Source organism: Lethenteron reissneri, unplaced genomic scaffold, assembly GCF_015708825.2.
Source record: "Lethenteron reissneri isolate LAM-NWPU_2019-01 unplaced genomic scaffold, ASM1570882v1 scaffold_1224, whole genome shotgun sequence".
In the NCBI taxonomy this organism is placed as follows: domain Eukaryota; kingdom Metazoa; phylum Chordata; class Hyperoartia; order Petromyzontiformes; family Petromyzontidae; genus Lethenteron; species Lethenteron reissneri.
The window spans coordinates 7,501-34,118 of NW_026890920.1; the positions used below are offsets into that span (position 1 = coordinate 7,501).

General features: G+C 56.3%; 2 protein-coding genes across 2 annotated transcripts in view; one reads left to right on the top strand and one right to left on the bottom strand.

Annotated features, from left to right (window-relative positions):
* The window catches only part of LOC133361765 (coxsackievirus and adenovirus receptor-like), a gene marked incomplete at its 3' end in the record, with an annotated part of 29,239 nt that extends 5,989 nt beyond the window's left edge, over positions 1-23,250 (bottom strand). Inside the window, exons 1-3 of the mRNA XM_061580762.1 lie at positions 23,232-23,250; positions 21,519-21,646; positions 20,412-20,607 (exon numbers count right to left, since the gene is read on the bottom strand). Coding sequence (XP_061436746.1) covers positions 20,412-20,607; positions 21,519-21,646; positions 23,232-23,250 — 343 coding nt within the window. The remainder of the gene's footprint in view (positions 1-20,411; positions 20,608-21,518; positions 21,647-23,231) is intronic.
* LOC133361764 (uncharacterized) lies at positions 2,116-7,035 on the top strand. The gene is made up of 2 exons (XM_061580761.1): positions 2,116-3,091; positions 6,910-7,035. The coding sequence occupies exons 1-2, from the start codon at positions 2,117-2,119 to the stop codon at positions 6,922-6,924; spliced, it is 990 nt and encodes a 329-aa protein (XP_061436745.1). The 5' UTR covers position 2,116; the 3' UTR covers positions 6,925-7,035.
* Positions 23,251-26,618: the final 3,368 nt, after the last annotated feature.

Sequence of the window (26,618 nt, forward strand, 5' to 3'; positions counted from 1 at the left end):
AAGCAAGCAAGCAAGCACGCAAGCAAGCGAACTTAATATAAAGGATTTAATAAAACACAATAAAATAATTCTCACGATGTTTCGGCCACAACGCAAGCAGCCGTCCTCAGGTGGAGACCAGGTCTGTCGAGGCGACAGAGTCTGAATGAAACAGCACACGTGCTTGGAGCATATATATATAAGCTGGGCGCCCAGCTTATATATATGTAGAGGAGTAGTGGAGAGTGGTGGCGTCGTGTGCGCTGTCAGGTGCGGTGACCTCACGGGACGTGGGGTCGCACGCGCTGGGCAGTGCACGCGACATCACCCCTCCGAGGGTATATAAGGGAGACCCCGTAACGTAAGCGGGGTCACTGGAGGAACGGGGATAGTGGAAGGGGTAAAGAGGGAACCAGGGATAGTGATAAGTGTTAATAAACCCTGGCGGAAGCCCCTAACTCAACCTCCGTCTCCGAGTACCTCCGTCTACGATACAACAACTGGTGTCAGAAGTTTACACCGTCGCCAACATGTATAAAGCGGGCGCACGGCGTAGGAACCCACCGGCACATGACTTGGAGGGCGCCGAAGGCGGAGAGGAGGCTCCAGCAGTGACCCCGGAGCCCGGGACCCCGGTGACGGTTCCCGTGGAGACGAGCGGGCCGGAGCGGGAGGAGTCGGCTGCGGGGAGTGCCAGCTCACCGCCGCCGCCAGAGACGGAGAGCGTCCCCGCAGCTCTGCTGCAGCAGCTCCTGCAGGCGGTGGGGCAGCTGACAGCCAGGTTGGCCAAGGTGGAGGCGCGGACGCAGCCAACCGCCCCGCACGCGGGACGGGAGCAACTGTCAACTGCCAACGTTGAAAGCGCCGCAGTTTTCCCAGCGACCGCTCCACCGGAAATGGCCGCCATGTTGGCTGCGACTCAATCCGCGGCGGCCATGTTGGCTCGGGAGCCATATGCGGCCGCTGCTACGGCTGCCATGGCGACCGCGACGCCGCGTCTCTCCACCGACGCGGCCGGGATTTCTCGGCACGCCGCTCCTGCGAGACCAGCCGCCGGCGACGACGCGGCTCTACATCAAGCTGCACCCGCCGGGGGGGCCCCAGCGACCGCTCCACCGGAAATGGCCGCCATGTTGGCTGCGACGCAATCCGCGGCGGCCATGTTGGCTCGGGAGCCATATGCGGCCGCTGCTACGGCTGCCATGGCGACCGCGACGCCGCGTCTCTCCACCGACGCGGCCGGGATTTCTCGGCACGCCGCTCCTGCGAGACCAGCCGCCGGCGACGACGCGGCTCTACATCAAGCGGCGCCCGCCGGGGGGGCCCAGGGTAAGTACGCGCGTGCCGTCCTCGCCGGGCCGCCGGGGTGGGCAGCGGCGGCTGCTGCTGCCCCGTACATCGCTGTGCCGCCGGAATGGGCCGCGGGTGCTGCCGCGGCTCAACCTGTCGCTGCGCTCACGGGGCCGGACACCGGCGATGCCGCGGCTCTGCACCTCGCCGTGCCTGCGTCCCTTCTCATGGATGACGCCGCAGCTGCGTGTTATTCTGCCGCGTCTTCGGCGTGGCCCATGGAGGCTGCAACGCCGTGGCGCCTCGCCGCGTCGCGAGAGGTTGCCGCGGCTGCGGCCGCTGTCCCGCACCTCGCTGCGCCGGCGGGGAGGGCCGCGGGGGGCCACCGCGGCTCCGTGTTTTACCGCCGCGTCTACGGCGTGGCCCGGGGAGGCCGCAACGCCGTGGTGCCTCGCCGCATCGCGAGAGGTTGCCGCGGCTGCGGCCGCTGTCCCGCACCTCGCTGCGCCGGCGGGGTGGGCCGCGGGGGCCGCTGCAGGCCCGAATTACACCGCCGCGTCTTCGGCGTGGCCCGTTGAGGCTGCAACGCCGTGGTCCCTCGCCGCGTCGCGGGACGACGCCGTGGCTTCGTACGCCGCCGCTGACCGGTGGGTCGCGGAAAGCGCAGGCGCCTTCACACTTTGCTGCGCCTACGGCGTGGCCCAAGGGGGCCGCAACTCAGCCACAATTCGCTGCGCCTACGGAGTGGCCCATGGGGGCCGCAACTCAGCCACAATTCGCTGCGCCTACGGCGTGGCCCATGGGGGCCGCAAATCAGCCACAATTCGCTGCGCCTACGGCGTGGCCCATGGGGGCCGCAACTCAGCCACAATTCGCTGCGCCTACGGCGTGGCCCATGGGGGCCGCAGCACCACCGCACCTTTCCGCGTCTTCGGCGTGGCCCGCGGGAGCCGCAATGCTGCCACCGCCGCAACACGTCGCGTCCGCTGGGTGGCCCGCAGGTGCCGCTTGGCTTCCACACCTCGCGGCGCCGCGCGGCCAATGGCAGCGCAGGTTACCCGACGTTGCGCCGTTTGTCGCGCAAGGGGGCGACTGGTCGGCCTTCCAGGACCGGTTCGACGCGGCATACATGTCGGTCGGCTGGTCCATGGAGGAGGCCTTGCCGGCGCTTCCGACCTGCTTGGACGAAAGGGCTCTGCAGGCCTTCAAGTCCATCCATCCGGCCAATCGGGCTACACTCCCGGCGGCCTATATCCAAATGGCCAACGTTTTTGAGCCGCCGTCCACCGCGCAGCTAAAGTTTTCATTGCGGCGGCGGGAGGAGGGGGAACTGCCGCTGGCCTTCCGCTGCTCGCTCCTGGCCCTGGCGCAGGCTGCATACCCTGACCTGTACGGCAGGGCACTTGATTCTATGGCCTTGGGGAAGCTGCTTGACCTGGCAAGGGAGCTAGGAATTGCTCTGTCGATCAACAATGATCGGCAGATCACATCCTTGGCGGTCGCAGAAAACATTCAGGCGCACCTCTCCCTCCGCCAACGGCCTCAGATGGCGGCGTGTGCGGGGATCCTGGCGCCGGACGGGGGGGACACCCTCGCGGCCCTGGCGATGCCCGATCGTCGAGGAAGGGGGACGGGTGGTCGCCGTCCGGAGCAGCGGGGGCGGCCGGGACCTTCCCGTCCACAGGAGGCGGACACGGTGGCCTGCTTCCGCTGTGGTCAGCGGGGCCACATTGAGCGGGGCTGCCGGAATGCCCCGGGGGCCTTTGGAAAAGGGACTCCACCTTCTCCCAGACCCTCCTTGGCATCGGGTTCGGGGCCCCAGGCGAGTCGCGACGCATCATCTGCGCGGCCGCTCCCTTCACCTCATGCATCTAGTGGGGCTAGGGCCCATCGTCATGGGGTTGTCCTCGAAGGGTCGGGTGCACCATCGTCATCACCCCCTCAATGGCCCAGACAGACCCGCCACTGGGATGCGCTTGCGCATAGGATGGTGGCGGCAGCTGCCGGCTCCTCAGCGGTGGCAGGATATGTGCAAGGGGTGCACGTTCGCCTCCTGGTGGATACGGGGGCGTCGGCCACCATTATTTCTGAGGCCATTTTTGGGCTGCTACCCCCGCAGCGTGGGTCCATTAAGGCCGGTTCGCGGGGCTTGTGTCGCCGCGAACGGCGGCAGTTTGGGCATCCTGGGCCACGTTGTAGCGTCGGTTCGGGTTGACGAGATTGAGTTGGCCGGGCCGATTTTGGTCTCCAGGACCTTGGCAGTGCCATGCCTCTTGGGGACCGACTTTTTGTCTAGGATGCCCATCCGAATTCTCGTTGACCAGGGCTGTGTGGAAATGCCGTCAGGGAGGCGGCTGCAATTCCTACAATCACCTACCGTCCTGTCTCCCTTGGTCGCCGGTGTACGGGCCTTGAATAAAGTGCCGGTGACCGTACCACCGGCGTCACAAATCCTGATACCCCTTAGGTTGCGCAAACCGCTCGAAATGGGCTCCACGGAGACGGGTATCCTCCTGTCCCCGTCAAGCTACTTTTCAAGGACGAAGGGGTTGGTGGGCGCCTTGACAGCCGTGTCGGGGGGCCAGGACCTTTTTTTGCAGGTCCTCAATTCGGGACCCTTGCCGGTCATAGTCCCGGCCGGCGCCGTCCTGGCACACGCAATCCCGGCTCCTCCACCCGAGAGCGCTGCCCCGGATGGAGGGGTCGTGGCGGGCGTGATGCGCACGGGGGACCCCGACGCATCATGGATCGCCACGTTGTGCGACGAGAATGCCTCGTTGTCCTTCGGGGAACGTCGGCAACTCCGCGACCTCATCGAACGGTTCACCGATGTGTTCAGCCAAAGTAAGTTTGATCTGGGTCGCACTACTCTTTTGGACCACCACATAGACACGGGCGACGCGGCCCCCATTCGACTTAATTCCCATCGCTTTAGCCCAGCGGAAAAAGATCATGTCCGCTCGGCTGTCGAGGAAATGTTGGCGGCGGACATCATCTCCCCATCTACTAGCCCTTGGGGTGCCCCCATTGTGCTAGTCAAGAAACGGGACGGGAGTCTCCGGTTCTGCGTCGATTTTCGTAGATTGAACAAGATCTCGGTGGCTGATGCATATCCATTGCCTCGCATGGATGATTCCTTGGACGCCCTCTCGGGCGCGCGGTTCTTTTCGACTTTAGATTTGCTCTCCGGCTTCTGGCAATTGCCACTGGATGAGGCCTCTAGACCCAAAACAGCGTTCCGCACGCCCCAGGGGTTGTTCGAGTTCAATCGGCTTCCTATGGGTCTCCATTCGGCCCCGGCCACCTTCCAGCGTCTCATGGAGATGGTCTTGGCGGGGCTGCAGTGGGAGTCTTGTCTAATCTACTTGGATGACGTTATTGTTTTTGGCCGTACGTTTGGCGAGCACTTGCAACGCCTTGAGGCGGTGTTCGTCAAAGTGCGTGCTGCTGGCTTGAAATTCAAACCCCAGAAATGCCACTTGCTACAACCATCGGTGAGGTATTTGGGACACATTGTTAGCACGTCAGGTGTCGCCACGGACCCGGATAAAACGGCTTGTGTCCGGACGTGGCCGACTCCCACATCTGTCGCGGAGGTGCGTAGCTTCGTTGGATTCGCATCGTACTATCGCCGGTTTGTCCGCGATTTTTGCGACAATTGCGAAGCCACTGCACGCCCTTTCCGCCAAAGGACAAAGGTTTCACTGGGGCGCGGAGGAGGAGGCGGCTTTTGCGGCGCTTCGCACGGCCTTGGCGGATGCGCCGCCCTTGGGGTACCCGGATTTTACGAAACCCTTCCTGCTCGATACCGATGCCAGCGACACGGGAATTGGGGCTGTCCTGGCCCAGGTGGTCGACGGGGTTGAGAGGGTGGTAGCCTATGGCAGTCGCGTTCTGTCCTCGACGGAACAGCGATATTGTGTGACCCGGAGGGAGCTTTTGGCCATAGTTTATTTTGTTCAGTTGTATAGACCATATTTGTACGGTAGGCTGTTTACGGTCCGAACCGACCACGCGGCCCTGCAATATTCGCTGAAGATTAGTCAGCCCTCGGGTCAGCTGTCTCGCTGGCTCGAAGTGCTCCAGGATTACCCTTTTGATGTAATCCATAGGAAGGGGACACAGCATGGAAATGCGGACGGTTTATCCCGATTGCCGGCAGGCGGCGGGTGTGCTTGCGCCCTGGGCTCTAGCCGTTGCAAGGCCCCAGGGGACGCCGCGGCCCAGTTGGTCGCGTCGGCCGAGGCGGACACCCCTCCAGGTGCGGCGTCGACCGCAGATTTCGGCCTTGGACTTCCCCGGGAGGTATGGTCCGGCTTGCAGATGGAGGATTCCTCTCTGCTGAAGCTACGGCGCCGTGTCGGACATAACGCCCGGAGCTTAGCTTCGTCGGCTGCCCCGGCGATCGCCGTGCATGACGGACTACTCATGCGTTGGGATGCCCAATTGGAACGCTATTGTGTGGTTGTGCCCACTAGCCTGCGTGGTAAATTAACCCGAGCCATTCACGAGAAGCTTATGCACCTTGGCTACCACAAGACCTTATTGACCCTTAAGCGGGACTATTACTGGCCGGGTGTTGAGGGTGACGTAGCACTGATTTTGAAGGGTTGCCACGACTGCGCGCGGAGGAAGGCCCCAGTTGTCCAGGACCGGGCCCCGCTGCAGTCCATCCGGGTTTCTCGCGTTAATGAGCTCGTGGCGCTCGACATTTTGGGGCCATTCCCTGCATCCCAACGGGGCCACAAATACCTCTTGGTGGGCGTTGAGTACCTCACACGTTGGCCCATGGCATGGCCTTTGGTCGATCAGTTGGCCTCTTCTATCACCGAGGCCTTCGTCCAGGGATACGTGTTTGACAAGGGCGCGCCGGAACAATTGTTGACTGACCAGGGGCGGAATTTCTCGTCTAGGTTGCTCAAGGAGGTGTGTGACCTCCTTGGCACCAAGAAAATCCGCACCTCGCCCTACCACCCCCAGTCAGATGGGATGGTAGAGCGCTTGAACCGCACCCTTACGTCCATGCTGTGCCACCAGGTGAACACGTCCCAGTCAGACTGGGACCTGTTCGTCCCGGGGGTCTTGGCGGCGTATCGGTTGGCCCCTCATGCCTCCACGGGATTTTCCGCCTTTTTATTTAATGTACGGTAGGGAACCGGAGCCCCCGGTGCACGTCAGATGGACGTTGGCTCCTCCAAGAAGGGGTCGTCGGTGCCGACCCCTTTGAAGGTCGCACTTGACCGGCTGCGCGAGGCGCGACAGGCCGCTGCCGAGAATTCCGCAAGCCGGCAGGCGGCTAATGAGCGGCTGCCAAAACACCAGGCAGCTGGCCTCCCGTGGGTAGCGGGTCAAAAAGCGTGGCTGCATTGTCCCCAGGTCCCCGTTGGCACATCGGCCAAATTGCATCGCCCTTGGCAGGGACCCGTGGAGGTTGTGGAGGTCCGCCGGCCGCAATGCGTCCGGATTCGATTCGGTCGCAGGCAGTGGATAGTGCACCCGTCCCGGCTCAAACGTTATGTTCCATCTACCCTGGGGGATCCACCCCCAATTCCGGAGCGGCCGGCTGATGATGTATCCGGCGTGCCTGACCGGCCGGGTCTCGTTGACGGAGGTGACGTCCGACCTGTGTGTGTGCCCCAGGCCCCTCCCGAGTGAGGCCGACAGAGACCCCCCAGGCACCGGAGGCCACGGCGGTGGGCCTGTTGCCCGCTGACGGCCCACCTGCACGGGTGGCGGACACCGCACGAGGGAGCGGGCCAGCAGCGCATACCCGCTCGAGGGGGGGTGCGGCTCCGGTGACGGCCCTGATGGCCGTTCAGCGGGCCTAGCCCCTGGCGCCCGTTCGGCGCTATCCGGCGGATGAGGCCTTCGGGCTCTATTTGTTTTGTTTTTTTGTTGTTACTGTTCTGCTTGAAGGGCCGTGCTGCCCTAAGGTTGATTGCAGCCGGGTCGGCTGTTTTTTTTTACGGGGGGGGGTGATGTAGAGGAGTAGTGGAGAGTGGTGGCGTCGTGTGCGCTGTCAGGTGCGGTGACCTCACGGGACGTGGGGTCGCACGCGCTGGGCAGTGCACGCGACATCACCCCTCCGAGGGTATATAAGGGAGACCCCGTAACGTAAGCGGGGTCACTATAGGAACGGGGATAGTAAACAGGGTGAAGAGGGAACCAGGGATAGTGAGAGGGATCAAATAGGGAGTCTGGGGAGAAGCCGGTGGTAGCCGAAGAGGTGCTTCTCTCTCCGGTCGGTGGAGTCGGCAGACTCCACGATCCGACACGAGAGAGAGACCGGAGCTAGCCGGCAGGGACCCAGACTCAGAGTAGGACCCCTAGCCCCTGGAGTTGTGTACCCTGTGTAGTTTTGACCAAGAGTAATAAACCCTGGCGGAAGCCCCTAACCATACCTCCGTCTCCGAGTACGTCCGTCGGTAGCTTCTCTACATATATATGCTCCAAAGAACCAAGAAGATGAATCGCTGCAGTCACGAAAGAAGCTTTAAATCGAAATAAAAATCACGACGTTTCGGAGGCAAACACAAGCTTCTTCAGGTGGAACCGTCACAGCAGGCGCTTGCTTTTATCAATTTTACATTTTTTTCCTATCTTCTTGGTTCTTTCGGTAAAGTCATGTAGAAGGGAAGTAATACATTATTGTGTTTTATTTTTATTATTTTATTTATTACTTCCCTTCTACGTGACTTTACCGAAAGAACCAAGAAGATGAATCCCTGCAGTCACGAAAGCTTTACATCGAAATCTACGTGACTTTGCCGAAAAAACCTAACAATATGAATACTTGCAGTCAACGAAAGCTTCAAATCTAGAGTCCCAAGTGCTCTCTGTTGCGCGCGGTTTCGCGCGGTTGCTCTCGTGACGGGCGCACGTACAACGGGAAGACACTGGGGCTGTACAATTATTTTTTTAATCATCTCGGTGGAAAACTAATTTCTTTACACGTTTAATACAACAGGTCCCTGCGGGGTGGGCTGGTAGGAACGAACAACCAAAGAATATAAACATAATGTAACGTTACACTTGTTTAGCCAGGAAAGCCTCACTGAGTCTAAAGGTTTTTGTAGGGTCCTGCCAAGTGTTTGCAGTAGGGGGCGATGTTGCTGCACCTAATCGGACGATACGAAGGGAGAGTTTGAGGCCTAGTTCTAGGCTTCAGGCCTAGCTGTAGGCTTTAGGCCGCTGTGAGTTAATTTTTAATTTAAATGTTTTCATTATTTATGTAAAAGCTTTAGATTTAAATGTTTCTATTTAAAAACATGAGGGAATGTAACATTGTTAAACATTAACTCCCTTTCACACACGCGGGGGTACGATACGAAGGGAGAGTTTGAGGACTAGTCTAGGCTTTAGGCCGAGCTGTAGGCTTTAGGCCGCTGTGAGTTAATTTTTAATTGAAATGTTTTAATTAAAAACTATCTCAGGGAATTATAAGGGAATGTTACACTTGTTTAGCCAGGAAAGCCTCACTGAGTCTAAAGGTTTTTGTAGGGTCATGCCAAGTGTTTGCAGTAGGGGGCGATGTTGCTACACGGACGGACAGACGGACGGACGATACAATCTATTGTAGGCTGGTTCACTTCGCTCCTACCAGTAAAATATCAGTTCAACACGTACGTAGTAGGAGGCTTTCGCGACCGATATCATCCGTAAGAGGTTTTTAGGTGAGATCGCGTAAATATTAAATGTGTCGTTAAAACCCTCCACCACCCGGCACGGCCAACTAGTGAGGGTTGTCACGTAAACACAACGTGACAATTCGTCACTAGCACAGCACTAGTGTGTAGTGTATAGTGTAGTGTGTAGTGTATAGTGTAGTGTATAGTGTAGTGTGTAGTGTATAGTGTGTAGTGTAGTGTATAGTGTAGTGTGTAGTAGTGTGTAGTGTATAGTGTAGTGTATAGTGTAGTGTATAGTGTAGTGTGTAGTGTAGTGCAGTGTATAGTATAGTGTATAGTGTAGTGTATAGTGTAGTGTGTAGTGTAGTGTATAGTGTAGTGTGTAGGTAGTGTGTGTGTAGTGTATAGTGTAGTGTATAGTGTAGTGTATAGTATTGTATAGTGTAGTGTATAGTGTAGTGTATAGTGTAGTGTATAGTAGTGTAGTGTATAGTGTAGTGTATAGTGTAGTGTGTAGTGTATAGTGTAGTGTATAGTGTAGTGTATAGTAGTGTATAGTGTAGTGTAGTGTGTAGTAGTGTATAGTGTAGTGTATAGTGTAGTGTAGTGTGTAGTGTAGTGTATAGTGTAGTGTATAGTAGTGTATAGTGTAGTGTATAGTGTAGTGTATAGTGTAGTGTATAGTGTAGTGTATAGTAGTGTAGTATACAGTAGTGTAGTGTATAGTGTAGTGTATAGTAGTGTATAGTGTAGTGGTATAGTGTAGTGTATAGTGTAGTGTACTAGTACGCACTAGTGTATAGTGTAGTGTATAGTGTAGTGTATAGTGTAGTGTATAGTAGTGTAGGTGCATAGTAGTGTATAGTGTAGTGTATAGTGTAGTGTATAGTGTCGTGTGTAGTGTAGAGTGTAGTGTATAGTGTAGTGTATAGGTGTAGTGTATATAGTGTATAGTGTAGTGTATAGTGTAGTGTATAGTATGTAGAGTGTAGTGGATAGTGTAGTGTATAGTAGTATATAGTGTAGTGTATAGTAGTGTATAGTGTAGTGTATAGTGTAGTGTATAGTAGTGTATAGTAGTTGTATAGTGTAGTGTATAGTAGTGTATAGTGTAGTGTATAGTGTAGTGTATAGTGTAGTGTAGTGTGTATAGTAGTGTATAGTGTAGTGGCATAGTAGTGTATAGTGTAGTGTATAGGGTAGTTGTATAGTGTAGTGTATAGTGTAGTGTGTAGTGTATAGTGTAGTGTATAGTGTAGTGTATAGTGTGTAGTGTATAGTGTAGTGTGTTGTAGTGTATAGTGTATAGTAGTGTATAGTGTAGTGTATAGTAGTGTAGTGTATAGTGTAGTGTATGTGTAGTGTATAGTGTATAAGTGTATAGTGTAGTGTATAGTCTAGTGTATAGGTAGTGTGATAGTAGTGTAGTGTATAGTAGTGTATAGTGTAGTGTATAGTGTAGTGTATAGTAGTGTAATGGCATAGTAGTGTATAATGTAGTGTATAGTGTAGTGTATAGTGTAGTGGCATAGTAGGTATAGTGGCAGTGTATAGTGTAGTGTACAGTAGTGTTATAGTGTAGTGTATAGTGTAGTGTATAGTGTAGTGTATAGTAGTGTAGTGTATAGTAGTGTAGTGTATAGTGTAGTGTATAGTAGGTATAGTGTAGTGTATAGTGTATAGTAGTGTAGTGTATAGTGTAGGTTAGTAGTGTATAGTGTAGTGTATGTGTATAGTAGTGTAGTGTATAGTATAGTGTATAGTAGTGTATAGTGTAGTGTATAGTAGTGTATAGTGTAGTGTATAGTAGTGTATAGTGTAGTGTATAGTGTAGTGTGTAGTAGTGTATAGTGTAGTGTATAGTAGTGTATAGTGTAGTGTATAGTGTAGTGTATAGGTAGTGTGTAGTAGTGTATAGTGTAGTGTATAGTGTAGTGTATAGTGTAGTGTATAGTGTAGTGTACTAGTACAGCACTAACCGGTGTGTTGGAGAGCAAAGCCACAACATTTACAATCCGAGTTCGACGCGCTCTGTGCGCTACGGTACGAAAAGAAGTTCAACGTACAATACGCACATTCGTAGAGACCCACAACACCTAGACCCAGAGACCCACAGAGACCCACAGAGACCCACAGAGACACTCACAGAGACCCACAGAGACACTCACAGAGACCCACATAGACCTGCAGAGACCCACAGGAGACCCACAGAGACACTCACAGAGACCCACAGAGACCCACAGAGACCCGCAGGCACAGAGACACTCACAGAGACCCACAGAGACACCCACAGAGACCCACAGAGACCCACAGAGACCCACAGAGACCCATAGAGACCAACAGAGACCCACAGGCACAGAGACACTCACAGAGACCCACAGAGACCCACAGGCACAGAGACACTCACAGAGACCCACAGAGACCCACAGAGACACTCACAGAGACACTCACAGAGACCCACAGAGACACTCACAGAGACCCACAGAGACCCACAGAGACCCACAGAGACACTCACAGAGACCCACAGAGACCCACAGAGACCCACAGAGACCCACAGAGACACTCACAGAGACCCACAGAGACCCACAGAGACACCCACAGAGACCCACAGAGACACTCACAGAGACACCCACAGAGACCCACAGAGACACCCACAGAGACCCACAGAGACCCACAGAGGACACTCACAGAGACCCACACGTGCGTGTGCGTGCGTGTGCGTGAGTGTGCGTGAGTGTGCGTGCGTGTGCGTGCGTGTACGTGAGTGTGCGTGCGTGTGCGTGCGTGTGCGTGCGTGTATGTGAGTGTGCGTGCGTGTGCGTGAGTGTGCGTGCGTGTACGTGCGTGTACATGCGTGTACGTGCGTGTACGTGCGTGTACGTGAGTGTGCGTGCGTGTGCGTGCGTGTACGTGCGTGTACGTGCGTGTACGTGAGTGTGCGTGCGTGTGCGTGAGTGTGCGTGCGTGTACGTGCGTGTGCGTGCGTGTACGTGCGTGTGCGTGCGTGTGCGTGCGTGTGCGTGAACGTGCGTGTGCGTGCGTGTGCGTGAGTGTACGTGCGTGTGCGTGAGTGTGCGTGAGTGTACGTGCGTGTACGTGCGTGTGCGTGCGTGTGCGTGCGTGTACGTGCGTGTGCGTGCGTGTGCGTGCGTGTGCGTGCGTGTACGTGCGTGTGCGTGCGTGTACGTGCGTGTGCGTGCGTGTACGTGCGTGTACGTGTACGTGCGTGTACGTGCGTGTACGTGCGTGTACGTGTACGTGCGTATACATGCGTGTACGTGCGTGTACGTCGCGCGCGTGTGTACGTGCGTGTACGTGCGTGTGCGTGCGTGCGTACGTGTACGTGCGTGCGTATAACATGCGTGCGTGTACGGCGTGCGTGCACGTGTGTCTGCGTGCGTACGTGTACGTGCGTGCGTGTACGTGCGTGCACGTGCGTGCGTGTACGTGCGTGCGTGTACGTGCGTGTACGTGCGTGCACGTGCGTGCGTGTACGTGCGTGTACGTGCGTGCGTGCGTGTACGTGCGTGTGCGTGCGTGTGCGTGTGCGTGCGTGTACGTGCGTGTACGTGCGTGTACGTGTACGTGCGTATACATGCTGTACGTGCGTGTACGTGCGTATACGTGCGTGTACGTGCGTGTACGTGCGTGTACGTGCGTGTACGTGTACGTGCGTATACATGCGTGTACGTGCGTGTACGTGCGTGTACGTGCGTGTACGTGTACGTGCGTATACATGCGTGTACGTGCGTGTACGTGCGTGTACGTGCGTGTACGTGTACGTGCGTATACATGCGTGTACGTGCGTGTACGTGCGCGTGCGTGTGTACGTGCGTGTAGGTGCGTGTGCGTGCGTGCGTACGTGTACGTGCGTGCGTATACATGCGTGCATGTACGTGCGTGCACGTGTGTCTGCGTGCGTACGTGTACGTGCGTGCGTATACATGCGTGCATGTACGTGCGTGCACGTGTGTCTGCGTGCGTACGTGTACGTGCGTGCGTGTACGTGCGTGCGTGTACGTGCGTGCACGTGTGTCTGCGTGCGTACGTGTACGTGCGTGCGTATACATGCGTGCGTGTACGTGCGTGCGTGCACGTGTGTCTGCGTGCGTACGTGTACGTGCGTGCGTGTACGTGCGTGTACGTGCGTGCGTGTACGTGCGTGTACGTGCGTGCGTGTACGTGCGTGCGTGTACGTGCGTGTACGTGCGTGCGTGTACGTGCGTGTACGTGCGTGCGTGCGTGTACGTGCGTGTACGTGCGTGTACGTACGTGCGTGTACGTGCGTGCGTGTACGTGCGTGTACGTGCGTGCGTGTACGTGCGTGTGCGTGCGTGTACGTGCGTGTACGTACGTGCGCGTGCGTGTACGTGCGTGCGTGTACGTGCGTGTACGTGCGTGCGTGTACGTGCGTGTACGCGCGTACGTGTACGTGCGTGTACGTGCGTGCGTGTACGTGCGTGTACGCGCGTACGTGTACGTGCGTGTACGTGCGTGCGTGTACGTGCGTGTACGTGCGTGTACGTGCGTGCACGTGCGTGTACGTGCGTGTGCGTGCGTGTACGTGTGTGCGTGCGTGTGCGTGCGTGTGCGTGCGTGTACGTGCGTGTACGTGCGTGTACGTGTACGTGCGTATACACGTACACGCACGTGCGTGCGTGTACGTGCGTGCGTGTACGTGCGTGTACGTGCGTGCACGTGCGTGCGTGTACGTGCGTGTACGTGCGTGTACGTGTACGTGCGTATACATGCGTGTACGTGCGTGTACGTGCGTGTACGTGCGTGTATGTGTACGTGCGTATACATGCGTGTACGTGCGTGTACGTGCGCGTGCGTGTGTACGTGCGTGTAGGTGCGTGTGCGTGCGTGTACGTGCGTGCGTATACATGCGTGCATGTACGTGCGTGCACGTGTGTCTGCGTGCGTACGTGTACGTGCGTGCGTGTACGTGCGTGCGTGCGTGTACGTGCGTGTACGTGCGTGTACGTACGTGCGTGTACGTGCGTGCGCGTGCGTGTGCGTGCGTGCGTGTACGTGCGTGTGCGTGCGTGTACGTGCGTGTACGTACGTGCGCGTGCGTGTACGTGCGTGCGTGTACGTGCGTGTACGTGCGTGCGTGTACGTGCGTGTACGCGCGTGCGTGTACGTGCGTGTACGTGCGTGCGTGTACGTGCGTGTACGCGCGTACGTGTACGTGCGTGTACGTGCGTGCGTGTACGTGCGTGTACGTGCGTGCACGTGCGTGTACGTGCGTGTGCGTGCGTGTACGTGTGTGCGTGCGTGGTGCGTGCGTGTGCGTGCGTGTACGTGCGTGTACGTGCGTGTACGTGTACGTGCGTATACACGTACACGCACGTGCGTGCGTGTACGTGCGTGCGTGTACGTGCGTGTACGTGCGTGCACGTGCGTGCGTGTACGTGCGTGTACGTGCGTGTACGTGTACGTGCGTATACATGCGTGTACGTGCGTGTACGTGCGTGTACGTGCGTGTATGTGTACGTGCGTATACATGCGTGTACGTGCGTGTACGTGCGCGTGCGTGTGTACGTGCGTGTAGGTGCGTGTGCGTGCGTGTACGTGCGTGCGTATACATGCGTGCATGTACGTGCGTGCACGTGTGTCTGCGTGCGTACGTGTACGTGCGTGCGTGTACGTGCGTGCGTGTACGTGCGTGCACGTGTGTCTGCGTGCGTACGTGTACGTGCGTGCGTATACATGCGTGCGTGTACGTGCGTGCGTGCACGTGTGTCTGCGTGCGTACGTGTACGTGCGTGCGTGTACGTGCGTGTACGTGCGTGCGTGTACGTGCGTGTACGTGCGTGCGTGTACGTGCGTGTACGTGCGTGCGTGTACGTGCGTGTACGTGCGTGCGTGTACGTGCGTGCGTGTACGTGCGTGCGTGTACGTGCGTGTGCGTGCGTGTACGTGCGTGCACGTACGTGCGCGTGCGTGTACGTGCGTGCGTGTACGTGCGTGTACGTGCGTGCGTGTACGTGCGTGTACGCGCGTACGTGTACGTGCGTGTACGTGCGTGCGTGCACGCACGTATACGTGCGTGCACGTGTGCGTGCGTGTGCGTACGTGTACGTGCGTGTACGTGCGTGCGTGTACGTGCGTGTACGTGCGTGTACGTGCGTGCACGTGTGTGTACGTGCGTGTGCGTGCGTGTACGTGCGTGTGCGTGCGTGTGCGTGCGTGCGTGTACGTGCGTGTACGTGCGTGTATGTGAGTGTGCGTGCGTGTGCGTGAGTGTGCGTGCGTGTACGTGCGTGTGCGTGCGTGTACGTGCGTGTGCGTGCGTGTGCGTGTACGTGCGTGTGCGTGCGTGTGCGTGAGTGTACGTGCGTGTGCGTGAGTGTGCGTGAGTGTACGTGCGTGTACGTGCGTGTGCGTGCGTGTGCGTGCGTGTACGTGCGTGTACGTGCGTGTGCGTGCGTGTGCGTGCGTGCGTGTACGTGCGTGTGCGTGCGTGTACGTGCGTGTGCGTGCGTGTACGTGCGTGTACGTGTACGTGCGTGTACGTGCGTGTACGTGCGTGTACGTGTACGTGCGTATACATGCGTGTACGTGCGTGTACGTGCGCGCGCGTGTGTACGTGCGTGTACGTGCGTGTGCGTGCGTACGTGTACGTGCGTGCGTATACATGCGTGCGTGTACGTGCGTGCGTGCACGTGTGTCTGCGTGCGTACGTGTACGTGCGTGCGTGTACGTGCGTGCACGTGCGTGCGTGTACGTGCGTGCGTGTACGTGCGTGTACGTGCGTGCACGTGCGTGCGTGTACGTGCGTGTACGTGCGTGCGTGCGTGTACGTGCGTGTACGTGCGTGTACGTGCGTGTACGTGTACGTGCGTATACATGCGTGTACGTGCGTGTACGTGCATATACATGCGTGTACGTGCGTGTACGTGCGTGTACGTGTACGTGCGTATACATGCGTGTACGTGCGTGTACGTGCGTGTACGTGCGTGTACGTGTACGTGCGTATACATGCGTGTACGTGCGTGTACGTGCGTGTACGTGTACGTGCGTATACATGCGTGTACGTGCGTGTACGTGCGCGTGCGTGTGTACGTGCGTGTAGGTGCGTGTGCGTGCGTGCGTACGTGTACGTGCGTGCGTATACATGCGTGCATGTACGTGCGTGCACGTGTGTCTGCGTGCGTACGTGTACGTGCGTGCGTATACATGCGTGCATGTACGTGCGTGCACGTGTGTCTGCGTGCGTACGTGTACGTGCGTGCGTGTACGTGCGTGCGTGTACGTGCGTGCACGTGTGTCTGTGTGCGTACGTGTACGTGCGTGCGTATACATGCGTGCGTGTACGTGCGTGCGTGCACGTGTGTCTGCGTGCGTACGTGTACGTGCGTGCGTGTATGTGCGTGTACGTGCGTGCGTGTACGTGCGTGTACGTGCGTGCGTGTACGTGCGTGCGTGTACGTGCGTGTACGTGCGTGCGTGTACGTGCGTGTACGTGCGTGTACGTGCGTGTACGTGCGTGTACGTACGTGCGTGTACGTGCGTGCGTGTACGTGCGTGTACGTGCGTGCGTGTACGTGCGTGTGCGTGCGTGTACGTGCGTGTACGTACGTGCGCGTGCGTGTACGTGCGTGCGTGTACGTGCGTGTACGTGCGTGCACGTGCGTGTACGTGCGTGTGCGTGCGTGTACGTGCGTGCGTGTGCGTGCGTGTGCGTACGTGTGCGTGCGTGTACGTGCGTGTACGTGCGTGTACGTGCGTGTACGTGTACGTGCGTATACATGCGTGTACGTGCGTGTACGTGCGTATACATGCGTGTACGTGCGTGTACGTGCGTGTACGTGCGTGTACGTGTACGTGCGTATACATGCGTGTACGTGCGTGTACGTGCGTGTACGTGCGTGTACGTGTACGTGCGTATACATGCGTGTACGTGCGTGTACGTGCGCGTGCGTGTGTACGTGCGTGTAGGTGCGTGTGCGTGCGTGCGTACGTGTACGTGCGTGCGTATACATGCGTGCATGTACGTGCGTGCACGTGTGTCTGCGTGCGTACGTGTACGTGCGTGCGTGTACGTGCGTGCGTGTACGTGCGTGCGTGTACGTGCGTGCACGTGTGTCTGCGTGCGTACGTGTACGTGCGTGCGTATACATGCGTGCGTGTACGTGCGTGCGTGCACGTGTGTCTGGCGTGCGTACGTGTACGTGCGTGCGTGTACGTGCGTGTACGTGCGTGCGTTACGTCCGTGCGTGTACGTGCGTGCGTGTACGTGCGTGCGTGTACGTGCGTGTACGTGCGTGCGTGTACGTGCGTGCGTGTACGTGCGTGTACGTGCGTGCGTGTACGTGCGTGCGTGTACGTGCGTGTACGTGCGTGCGTGTACGTGCGTGTGCGTGCGTGTACGTGCGTGCACGTACGTGCGCGTGCGTGTACGTGCGTGCGTGTACGTGCGTGTACGTGCGTGCGTGTACGTGCGTGTACGCGCGTACGTGTACGTGCGTGTACGTGCGTGCGTGCACGCACGTATACGTGCGTGCACGTGCGTGCGTGTGCGTACGTGTACGTGCGTGTACGTGCGTGCGTGTACGTGCGTGTACGTGCGTGTACGTGCGTGCACGTGCGTGCACGTGCGCGTGCGTGCGCGTGCGTGTGCGTGCGTGTGCGTGCGTGTGCGTGCGTGCGTGTACGTGCGTGCGTGTACGTGCGTGTACGTGCGTGCGTGTACGTGCGTGTACGTGCGTGCGTGTGCGTGCGTGCGTGTACGTGCGTGCGTGTACGTGCGTGTACGTGCGTGCGTGTACGTGCGTGTGCGTGCGTGTACGTGCGTGCACGTACGTGCGCGTGCGTGTACGTGCGTGCGTGTACGTGCGTGTACGTGCGTGCGTGTACGTGCGTGTACGTGCGTGCGTGCACGCACGTATACGTGCGTGCACGTGCGTGCGTGTGCGTACGTGTACGTGCGTGTACGTGCGTGCGTGTACGTGCGTGTACGTGCGTGTACGTGCGTGCACGTGCGTGTGCGTGCGTGTACGTGTACGTGCGTATACATGCGTGTACGTGCGTGTACGTGCGTATACATGCGTGTACGTGCGTGTACGTGCGTGTACGTGCGTGTACGTGTACGTGCGTATACATGCGTGTACGTGCGTGTACGTGCGTGTACGTGCGTGTACGTGTACGTGCGTATACATGCGTGTACGTGCGTGTACGTGCGTGTACGTGCGTGTACGTGTACGTGCGTATACATGCGTGTACGTGCGTGTACGTGCGGGTGCGTGTGTACGTGCGTGTAGGTGCGTGTGCGTGCGTGCGTACGTGTACGTGCGTGCGTATACATGCGTGCATGTACGTGCGTGCACGTGTGTCTGCGTGCGTACGTGTACGTGCGTGCGTATACATGCGTGCATGTACGTGCGTGCACGTGTGTCTGCGTGCGTACGTGTACGTGCGTGCGTGTACGTGCGTGCGTGTACGTGCGTGCACGTGTGTCTGCGTGCGTACGTGTACGTGCGTGCGTATACATGCGTGCGTGTACGTGCGTGCGTGCACGTGTGTCTGCGTGCGTACGTGTACGTGCGTGCGTGTATGTGCGTGTACGTGCGTGCGTGTACGTGCGTGTACGTGCGTGCGTGTACGTGCGTGCGTGTACGTGCGTGTACGTGCGTGCGTGTACGTGCGTGTACGTGCGTGCGTGTACGTGCGTGTACGTGCGTGTACGTACGTGCGTGTACGTGCGTGCGTGTACGTGCGTGTACGTGCGTGCGTGTACGTGCGTGTGCGTGCGTGTACGTGCGTGTACGTACGTGCGCGTGCGTGTACGTGCGTGCGTGTACGTGTGTGTACGTGCGTGCGTGTACGTGCGTGTACGCGCGTACGTGTACGTGCGTGTACGTGCGTGCGTGTACGTGCGTGTACGTGCGTGTACGTGCGTGCACGTGCGTGTACGTGCGTGTGCGTGCGTGTACGTGCGTGCGTGTGCGTGCGTGTGCGTGCGTGTGCGTACGTGTGCGTGCGTGTACGTGCGTGTACGTGCGTGTACGTGTACGTGCGTATACATGCGTGTACGTGCGTGTACGTGCGTATACATGCGTGTACGTGCGTGTACGTGCGTGTACGTGCGTGTACGTGTACGTGCGTATACATGCGTGTACGTGCGTGTACGTGCGTGTACGTGCGTGTACGTGTACGTGCGTATACATGCGTGTACGTGCGTGTACGTGCGCGTGCGTGTGTACGTGCGTGTAGGTGCGTGTGCGTGCGTGCGTACGTGTACGTGCGTGCGTATACATGCGTGCATGTACGTGCGTGCACGTGTGTCTGCGTGCGTACGTGTACGTGCGTGCGTGTACGTGCGTGCGTGTACGTGCGTGCGTGTACGTGCGTGCACGTGTGTGTGCGTGCGTACGTGTACGTGCGTGCGTATACATGCGTGCGTGTACGTGCGTGCGTGCACGTGTGTCTGCGTGCGTACGTGTACGTGCGTGCGTGTACGTGCGTGTACGTGCGTGCGTGTACGTCCGTGCGTGTACGTGCGTGTACGTGCGTGCGTGTACGTGCGTGCGTGTACGTGCGTGTACGTGCGTGCGTGTACGTGCGTGTACGTGCGTGCGTGTACGTGCGTGTACGTGCGTGCGTGTACGTGCGTGCGTGTACGTGCGTGTACGTGCGTGCGTGTACGTGCGTGTGCGTGCGTGTACGTGCGTGCACGTACGTGCGCGTGCGTGTACGTGCGTGCGTGTACGTGCGTGTACGTGCGTGCGTGTACGTGCGTGTACGCGCGTACGTGTACGTGCGTGTACGTGCGTGCGTGCACGCACGTATACGTGCGTGCGTGCACGCACGTATACGTGCGTGCACGTGCGTGCGTGTGCGTACGTGTACGTGCGTGTACGTGCGTGCGTGTACGTGCGTGTACGTGCGTGTACGTGCGTGCACGTGCGTGTACGTGCGTGTGCGTGCGTGTACGTGCGTGTGCGTGCGTGCGTGTGCGTGCGTGCGTGTACGTGCGTGTACGTGCGTGCACGTGCGTGTGCGTGTGTGCGTGTGCGTGCGTGCGCGTGCGTGTACGTGCGTGCGTGTGCGTGCGTGTGCGTGCGTGCGCGTGTGTGCGTGCGTGTACGTGCGTGTGCGTGCGTGTACGTGCGTGCGCGTACGTGCGTGTACGTGCGTGCGTGCACGTGCGTGCGTGTACGTGCGTGCGTGCATGTGCGTGCGCGTGTACGTGCGTGCGCGTGTGTGCGTGCGTGTACGTGCGTGTGCGTGCGCGTGCGTGTGCGTGCGTGTACGTGCGTGTACGTGCGTGCGCGTGTGTGCGTGCGTGTACGTGCGTGCGTGTACGTGCGTGCGTGTACGTACGTGCGTGTACGTGCGTGCGTGCGCGTGCGTGCGTGCACGTGGGTGCGCGTGCGTGTACGTGCGTGCGTGTACGTGCGTGCGTGTACGTGCGTGTACGTGTACGTGCGTGCACGTGCGTGCGTGCGCGTGTGTACGTGCGTGCGCGTGTGTACGTGCGTGCGTGTGTGTGCGTGCGCTCGTCACCCAGCACGATGAGCTTGACGGACACCTGCTGGATGAAAGCGCCGAACTTGACTTTGCACGTGTAGAAGCCGTAGTCTCGCGTCTGCACCCCGACGATCTTCAGCGACGCGTCCCGCTGCGTCACGTTGCGGGCGAAGCGCATGCGGGACGCGTACTCCGGGTAGACGTGCTCCACGCCCCTGACGTACGTGGCCAACTGGGGATAGGGGGACGGACAACAAGTATAACCCGTAAACACAAAGTTGTTCACTATAAATCCTTTATATGCGTGGCATCGGCTAGAGTCCTCTCGTCCTCTGGCTTGAGATGGCTGCCACCTATGGGTCAGGTGATTGTCTGCCACCATTAAGCAATTGGTAATTAAATATTAATTTGTTTTCCCTAAACAGTGTAAAATTTTTGAAACATTTTTCACGAAAATTAATTGTCACACACAACAAGTCTGTGTAGCAAAATGTCAGCTCGATTGGATCACGGGAAGTGGGTTAAAAAACGACCGAAAGATTTGCACGACGTGTCCGAGAGAGAGAGAGAGAACGCGTCCAGCGCGGAGACGGAGCCGCGAGACTTTGTGTCGTCAAGGTGCGGAACGGGTCGTCGTTGTTGTTGTTGTCGTTGTGGTCGCACTGCACGATTGAGAGAGGTGGTGGTGGTGGTGGCGGTGGTGGTGGTGGTGATGGTGGTGATGGCGGTGACGGTGGTGGCGGTGATGGCGGCGGTGGTGGTGGTGGTGGTGGTGGTGGCGGCGGTGGTGGTGGCGGTGGTGGTGGCGGCGGTGGTGGCGGTGGCGGCGGTGGCGGCGGTGGTGGTGGCGGCGGTGGCAGCGGTGGCGGTGGTGGTGGTGGTGGTGGCGGCGGTGGTGGCGGTGATGGTGGTGATGGCGGTGGCGGTGGTGGCGGTGATGGCGGCGGTGGTGGTGGTGGCGGTGGTGGCGGCGGTGGTGGTGGTGGCGGTGGTGGCGGTGGCGGCGGTGGCGGCGGTGGTGATGGTAGCGGTGGCGGTGGTGGCGGCGGTGGCGGCGGCGGCTTTCATCCAGCAGTGACACAAGCAGCTCAGCGCATTCTCTGCGTGTGCGATGGGTTCTCTGTCTCTCTCTCTCTCACTCACATGGATGTTGGTGGTGGGCATCTGCATGAACCACTCCACGTCCAGGTGTTCAGTGGGCGCCGGATCGACCGTCCAGGTGCAGCCCAGCAGCACCGTCTCGCCCTCCGCTTTCTCTACCCACGAGACGGCTGCCAAGGGGAGGGGGGGGTGGTGGTGACACGGTTGTGAAGTAATGTCTTCAAGAGTCACGTAAATGTTTTTGTGTTTCTCTGTTAGCGCCACAAACACGTCGGAGTTGTGGTAGATTTACCCGCACAGGCTCACTCAGAGAGGCATAGACTCACACAGTGACCCCTAGACTCACACATGTACCCATAGACTCACTCAGAGAAGCATAGACTCACACAGAGACCCGTAGACTCACACAGAGACCCGTAAACTCACACAGAGACCCACAGACTCACACAGAGACCCCTAGACTCACACATGTACCCATTGACTCACTCAGAGAAGCATAGACTCACACAGTGACCCGTAGACTCACACAGAAACCCGTAAACTCACACAGAGACCCACAGACTCACACAGAGACCCCTAGACTCACACATGTACCCATTGACTCACTCAGAGAAGCATAGACTCACACAGTGACCCGTAGACTCACACAGAGACCCACAGACTCACACAGAGACCCACAGACTCACACAGATACCCATAGACTCACACAGAGACCCACAGACTCACACAGAGACCCATAGACTCACACAGAGACCCACATACTCACACAGAGACCCATAGACTCAGAGACCCACAGACTCACACATATACCCACAGACTCACACAGAGACCCATATACTCACACAGAGACCCATAGACTCACACAGAGACCCATATACTCACACAGTGACCCATATACTCACACAGTGACCCATATACTCAGAGACCCACAGACTCACACAGTGACCCATATACTCACACAGAGACCCATAGACTCACACAGAGACCCACAGACTCACACAGTGACCCACATACTCACACAGAGACCCATAGACTCACACAGAGACCCATAGACTCACACAGAGACCCATATACTCACACAGAGACCCATAGACTCACACAGAGACCCATAGACTCACATAGAGACCCACAGACTCACACAGATACCCGTAGACTCACACAGAGACCCACACACTCACACAGAGACCCATAGACTCACACAGAGACCCACAGACTCACACAGAGACCCACAGACTCACACAGAGACCCACAGACTCACACAGAGACCCACAGACTCACACAGAGACCCATAGACTCACACAGAGACCCATAGACTCACACAGTGACCCATATACTCACACAGAGACCCATATATTCACAAAGAGACCCACAGACTCACACAGAGACCCACAGACTCACACAGAGACCCACAGACTCACAGAGACCCACAGACTCACACAGAGACCCATAGACTCACACAGAGACTCACAGACTCACACAGAGACCCACAGACTCACACAGAGACCCATACCCAGGCGCTAACCACTGCACCACCGCTCCCCGTCACCGCAGCAGCTCGTGTGCCAGGCTAGGTTCACTTTGAGACATCGAACCCCCCTCACAACAGATCCGCACCGCCCCCCCCCCCACCACCGTTACCAACAGCGCTCGTGCCAGGCTAGGTGCACTTGGCAACGGAACAAACACGTCACACAAACACGTCACACAAAAACAAAGAATAAGATGTCACGAGTCACCAGACAGACGCCGACTCACCGCCCGTGGCGACCTCCATCATCAACAACAACATCAACAACAGCAACAACAACAGCAACAACAGCGCTCGTGCCAGGCTAGGTGCACTTGGCAACGGAACAAACACGTCACACAAAAAAAATAAGATGTCACCAGACAGACGCCGACTCACCGCCCGTGGCGACCTCCATCATCATCATCAACAACAACAGCAACAACGACAACAGCGCAGAGCGAGACATCAACAACGCGGCCGCCATTGCTTCTTCATCTCGCGCCGTGACGTCACGGGGCGAGGGGCGGGGTTCCGGTGGATTCACCCCCCACAAAGCCCCGCCCCTCGCGCCGTGACGTCACGGGGCGAGGGGCGGGGTTCCGGTGGATTCACCCCCCAACCCCCTCCGCTCTGAACGCCCCTCCCCTTTCCCTCGGCAAGGTTAAAGGTCAAAAGCAAACGAGTCGACCTTTAACCCTTGTACCCTGAGCCCGTACGAATGACCAGATTGCAGGGTAACTGCTGCGGTGCCACTACTACACATGGACACGGTGTAGAACAGTTCGATTTAAAGCTTATTTCGTGACTGCAGGGATTCATCTTCTTGGTTCTTTCGGTAAAGTCATCACGTAGAATAAAAATAAAACATAATTATTTTATTATGTTTTATTTTTATTATTTTATTACTTCCATTCTACGTGACTTTAACGAAAGAACCAAGAAGATTATTTTATTATGTTTTATTTTTATTATTTTATTACTTCCATTCTACGTGACTTTAACGAAAGAACCAAGAAGATTATTTTATTATGTTTTATTTTTATTATTTTATTACTTCCATTCTACGTGACTTTAACGAAAGAACCAAGAAGATTATTTTATTATGTTTTATTTTTATTATTTTATTACTTCCCTTCTACGTGACTTTAACGAAAGAACCAAGAAGAAGGTGTACAACAGGTGGATGCTTGCTAGAGCGCTGCATTCATGTTTTTAAATAAAAGGGAAATTTGTGAATGTGTCCGAAATGTTTAGCATACTTCGATTTAAAGCTTTTTTCGTGACTGCAGGGATTCATCATCTTGGTTCTTTCGGTAAAGTCACGTAGAAGCGAAGTAATAAAATAATAAAAATGCAACATAATAATAATTCTCAGAATTATTTGATTTTATTATGTTTTATAATAAAATAATAAAAATAAAACATAATAAAATCAAATAATTCTGAGAATTATTTTATTTTATTATGTTTTATTTTTATTATTTTATTACTTCCCTTCTACGTGACTTTACCTAAAGAACCAAGAAGATGTTTAGCATACTTCCCAACATGCATCAAACTTGACATTTGGCACGTGGATAGCTTCCAGACTGTACACAATGCAAAAAGTATAAAAATAGACTTTTGTATTTTTGGGGGGGCGGGGGGGCGCAATAATGGATATATTTTGCACGGCAAGTGAGCGGTGACGTCACATTAGTGACGTCACCGCCTTCTTCTTGGTCACATTAGTGACGTCACCGCCTTCTTCTTGGTCACATTAGTGACGTCACATCGGTGACGTCACATCGGTGATGTCACCCGCATGCGGCAGCGTCACGCAGTGTGCCTGATGACGTCACCCCCCCCACCCTCCCCGTACGGTCGTAAGCGCGCAAGCAAGCAAGTGAACTTCATATAAAGGATTAAAAAAATTAACCCGTAGAAACAAAGTTTTTCACTCTAAATCCTTTATATGCGTGGCGGCTAGAGTCCTCTCGTCCTCTGGCTTGAGATGGCTGCCACCTATGGGTCAGATGATTGTCTGCCAGTATTAAGCAATTGGTAATTAAATATAAAAAAAATTCCCTAAACAGTGTAAATTTTGGAAAAAAAAAATTTCACGAACATTAATTGTCTGTCACAACGAGTCTGTGTGCAAAATGTCAGCTCGATTGGATCACGGGAAGTGGGTTAAAAAACGACCGAAATATTTGCACGGTCCTAAGCAAGCAAGTGAACTTAATATAACGGATTTAAAAGAGCAACAGAGCTGAGACAAATAGGGGGGGGGGGGGGGCAAGCGGAGCCCCTTGGAGAAACAGCGACAGTCAAGAGGGCTGCAAGGAGGAGGGGCGGGGGAAGTGGCGGTGACCGAACGAGACGGCAGAGATGCGCACGAGAGAGATCGGGACTGCAGCCAAGAAAGTTGGGTGCCCAAAATGCCGAGACGGAGAGAGAGACAAGAGTAGGGGTGGTCGACCGTGTCAAAAAAGCTGAGGGGGGGGGCATGTAGAGAGCAGGGACGGTTTCTTCATTAGGGCGATTGGGCGACGCACCACCAATGTCATTCAACCACAGAGTGACGCGAGCCGTCACTGCAGCCTCTGGATATAGTCCAATCGGCGTCATGTCACGTTCTGTGGAGTACCGCCTCTTTTTGGGCGATTTCACTCCGGCTGAGAATCGCCCCGAGTGTTCCCATAGACTTACATTCAAAGATGTTTTTTTTCGAACGGCGGGCGCTGCAATGCATTCTCTACGGCTTCCGGGAGGGCTCGCCCTAACGTGCTTACGTCATCATACGTAAGCACGTTTCATCTAACAATATAATTTGTCGCCACCTAGTGGAATCTTTAATAAAATAAACTTGAGTGGATTGTAATAATAGTGAGTATAGAAACAAACAAGATGTATTGTAAGAGTCACTTTATTTGCATTAATATTAAAGAAGTGAAGTTGCCTTTACATGCTTAAGCTGTTAATTTATCCATTGCATCGGTGGACCTTATCCTTATCAATCATCCAGACATTTGCCCCCCCTGAGAGATTTTGCAGGAGCCGCCACTGATAGAGAGCGATGCAAAATATGCCACCGCGTGCATGCTTATGAAATTATTACACAAACCGCCTGCCACTACCCCCCCAACCTCCCCGATAAAAATTATAATCAAACGGTACCTATGAACACGACGCAAATCCTGATGCAGGTTTCAGGCTCTAAAAATTAGCGGCTGTTCTTCATAACCTGGGGTGCATCACGCTGCAGTGCCTGTGGGTGCGAGATGCCCTTTCTGTATTCTTAGGTTTTTTTCACATAGGTAAAAACATTAAAAAGTAAAATAAAATAAAAATCACGACGTTTCGGAGGCAACACAAGCTTCCGTCTTCAGGTGGAACCGTCACAGCCACGACAGCCGTATCAAGTGAATGAGAGATTGCAGGAGCTACCACTCCGTTTATATAATGGTTATATAAACGGATATATAATGGTTATGTAATGCGGGCGTAAATGGGCGGGGCGGATATGACGATCCGAGAGGGAGGAGTCAGGGTGACGTGGGGGAGAAGTTATAGCGGGGAGACAGGAAGCTATCTGGGGAGTCGGGGGAGTGAAGGGTGGTGAACACGTTGGGTGGTCGCCGTGCCTCAGC

Bases quoted from the DNA above. Each gene is read 5' to 3' on its own strand.
- LOC133361764 (XM_061580761.1), top strand. From the start codon at position 2,117: ATGGGGGCCGCAACTCAGCCACAATTCGCTGCGCCTACGGCGTGGCCC.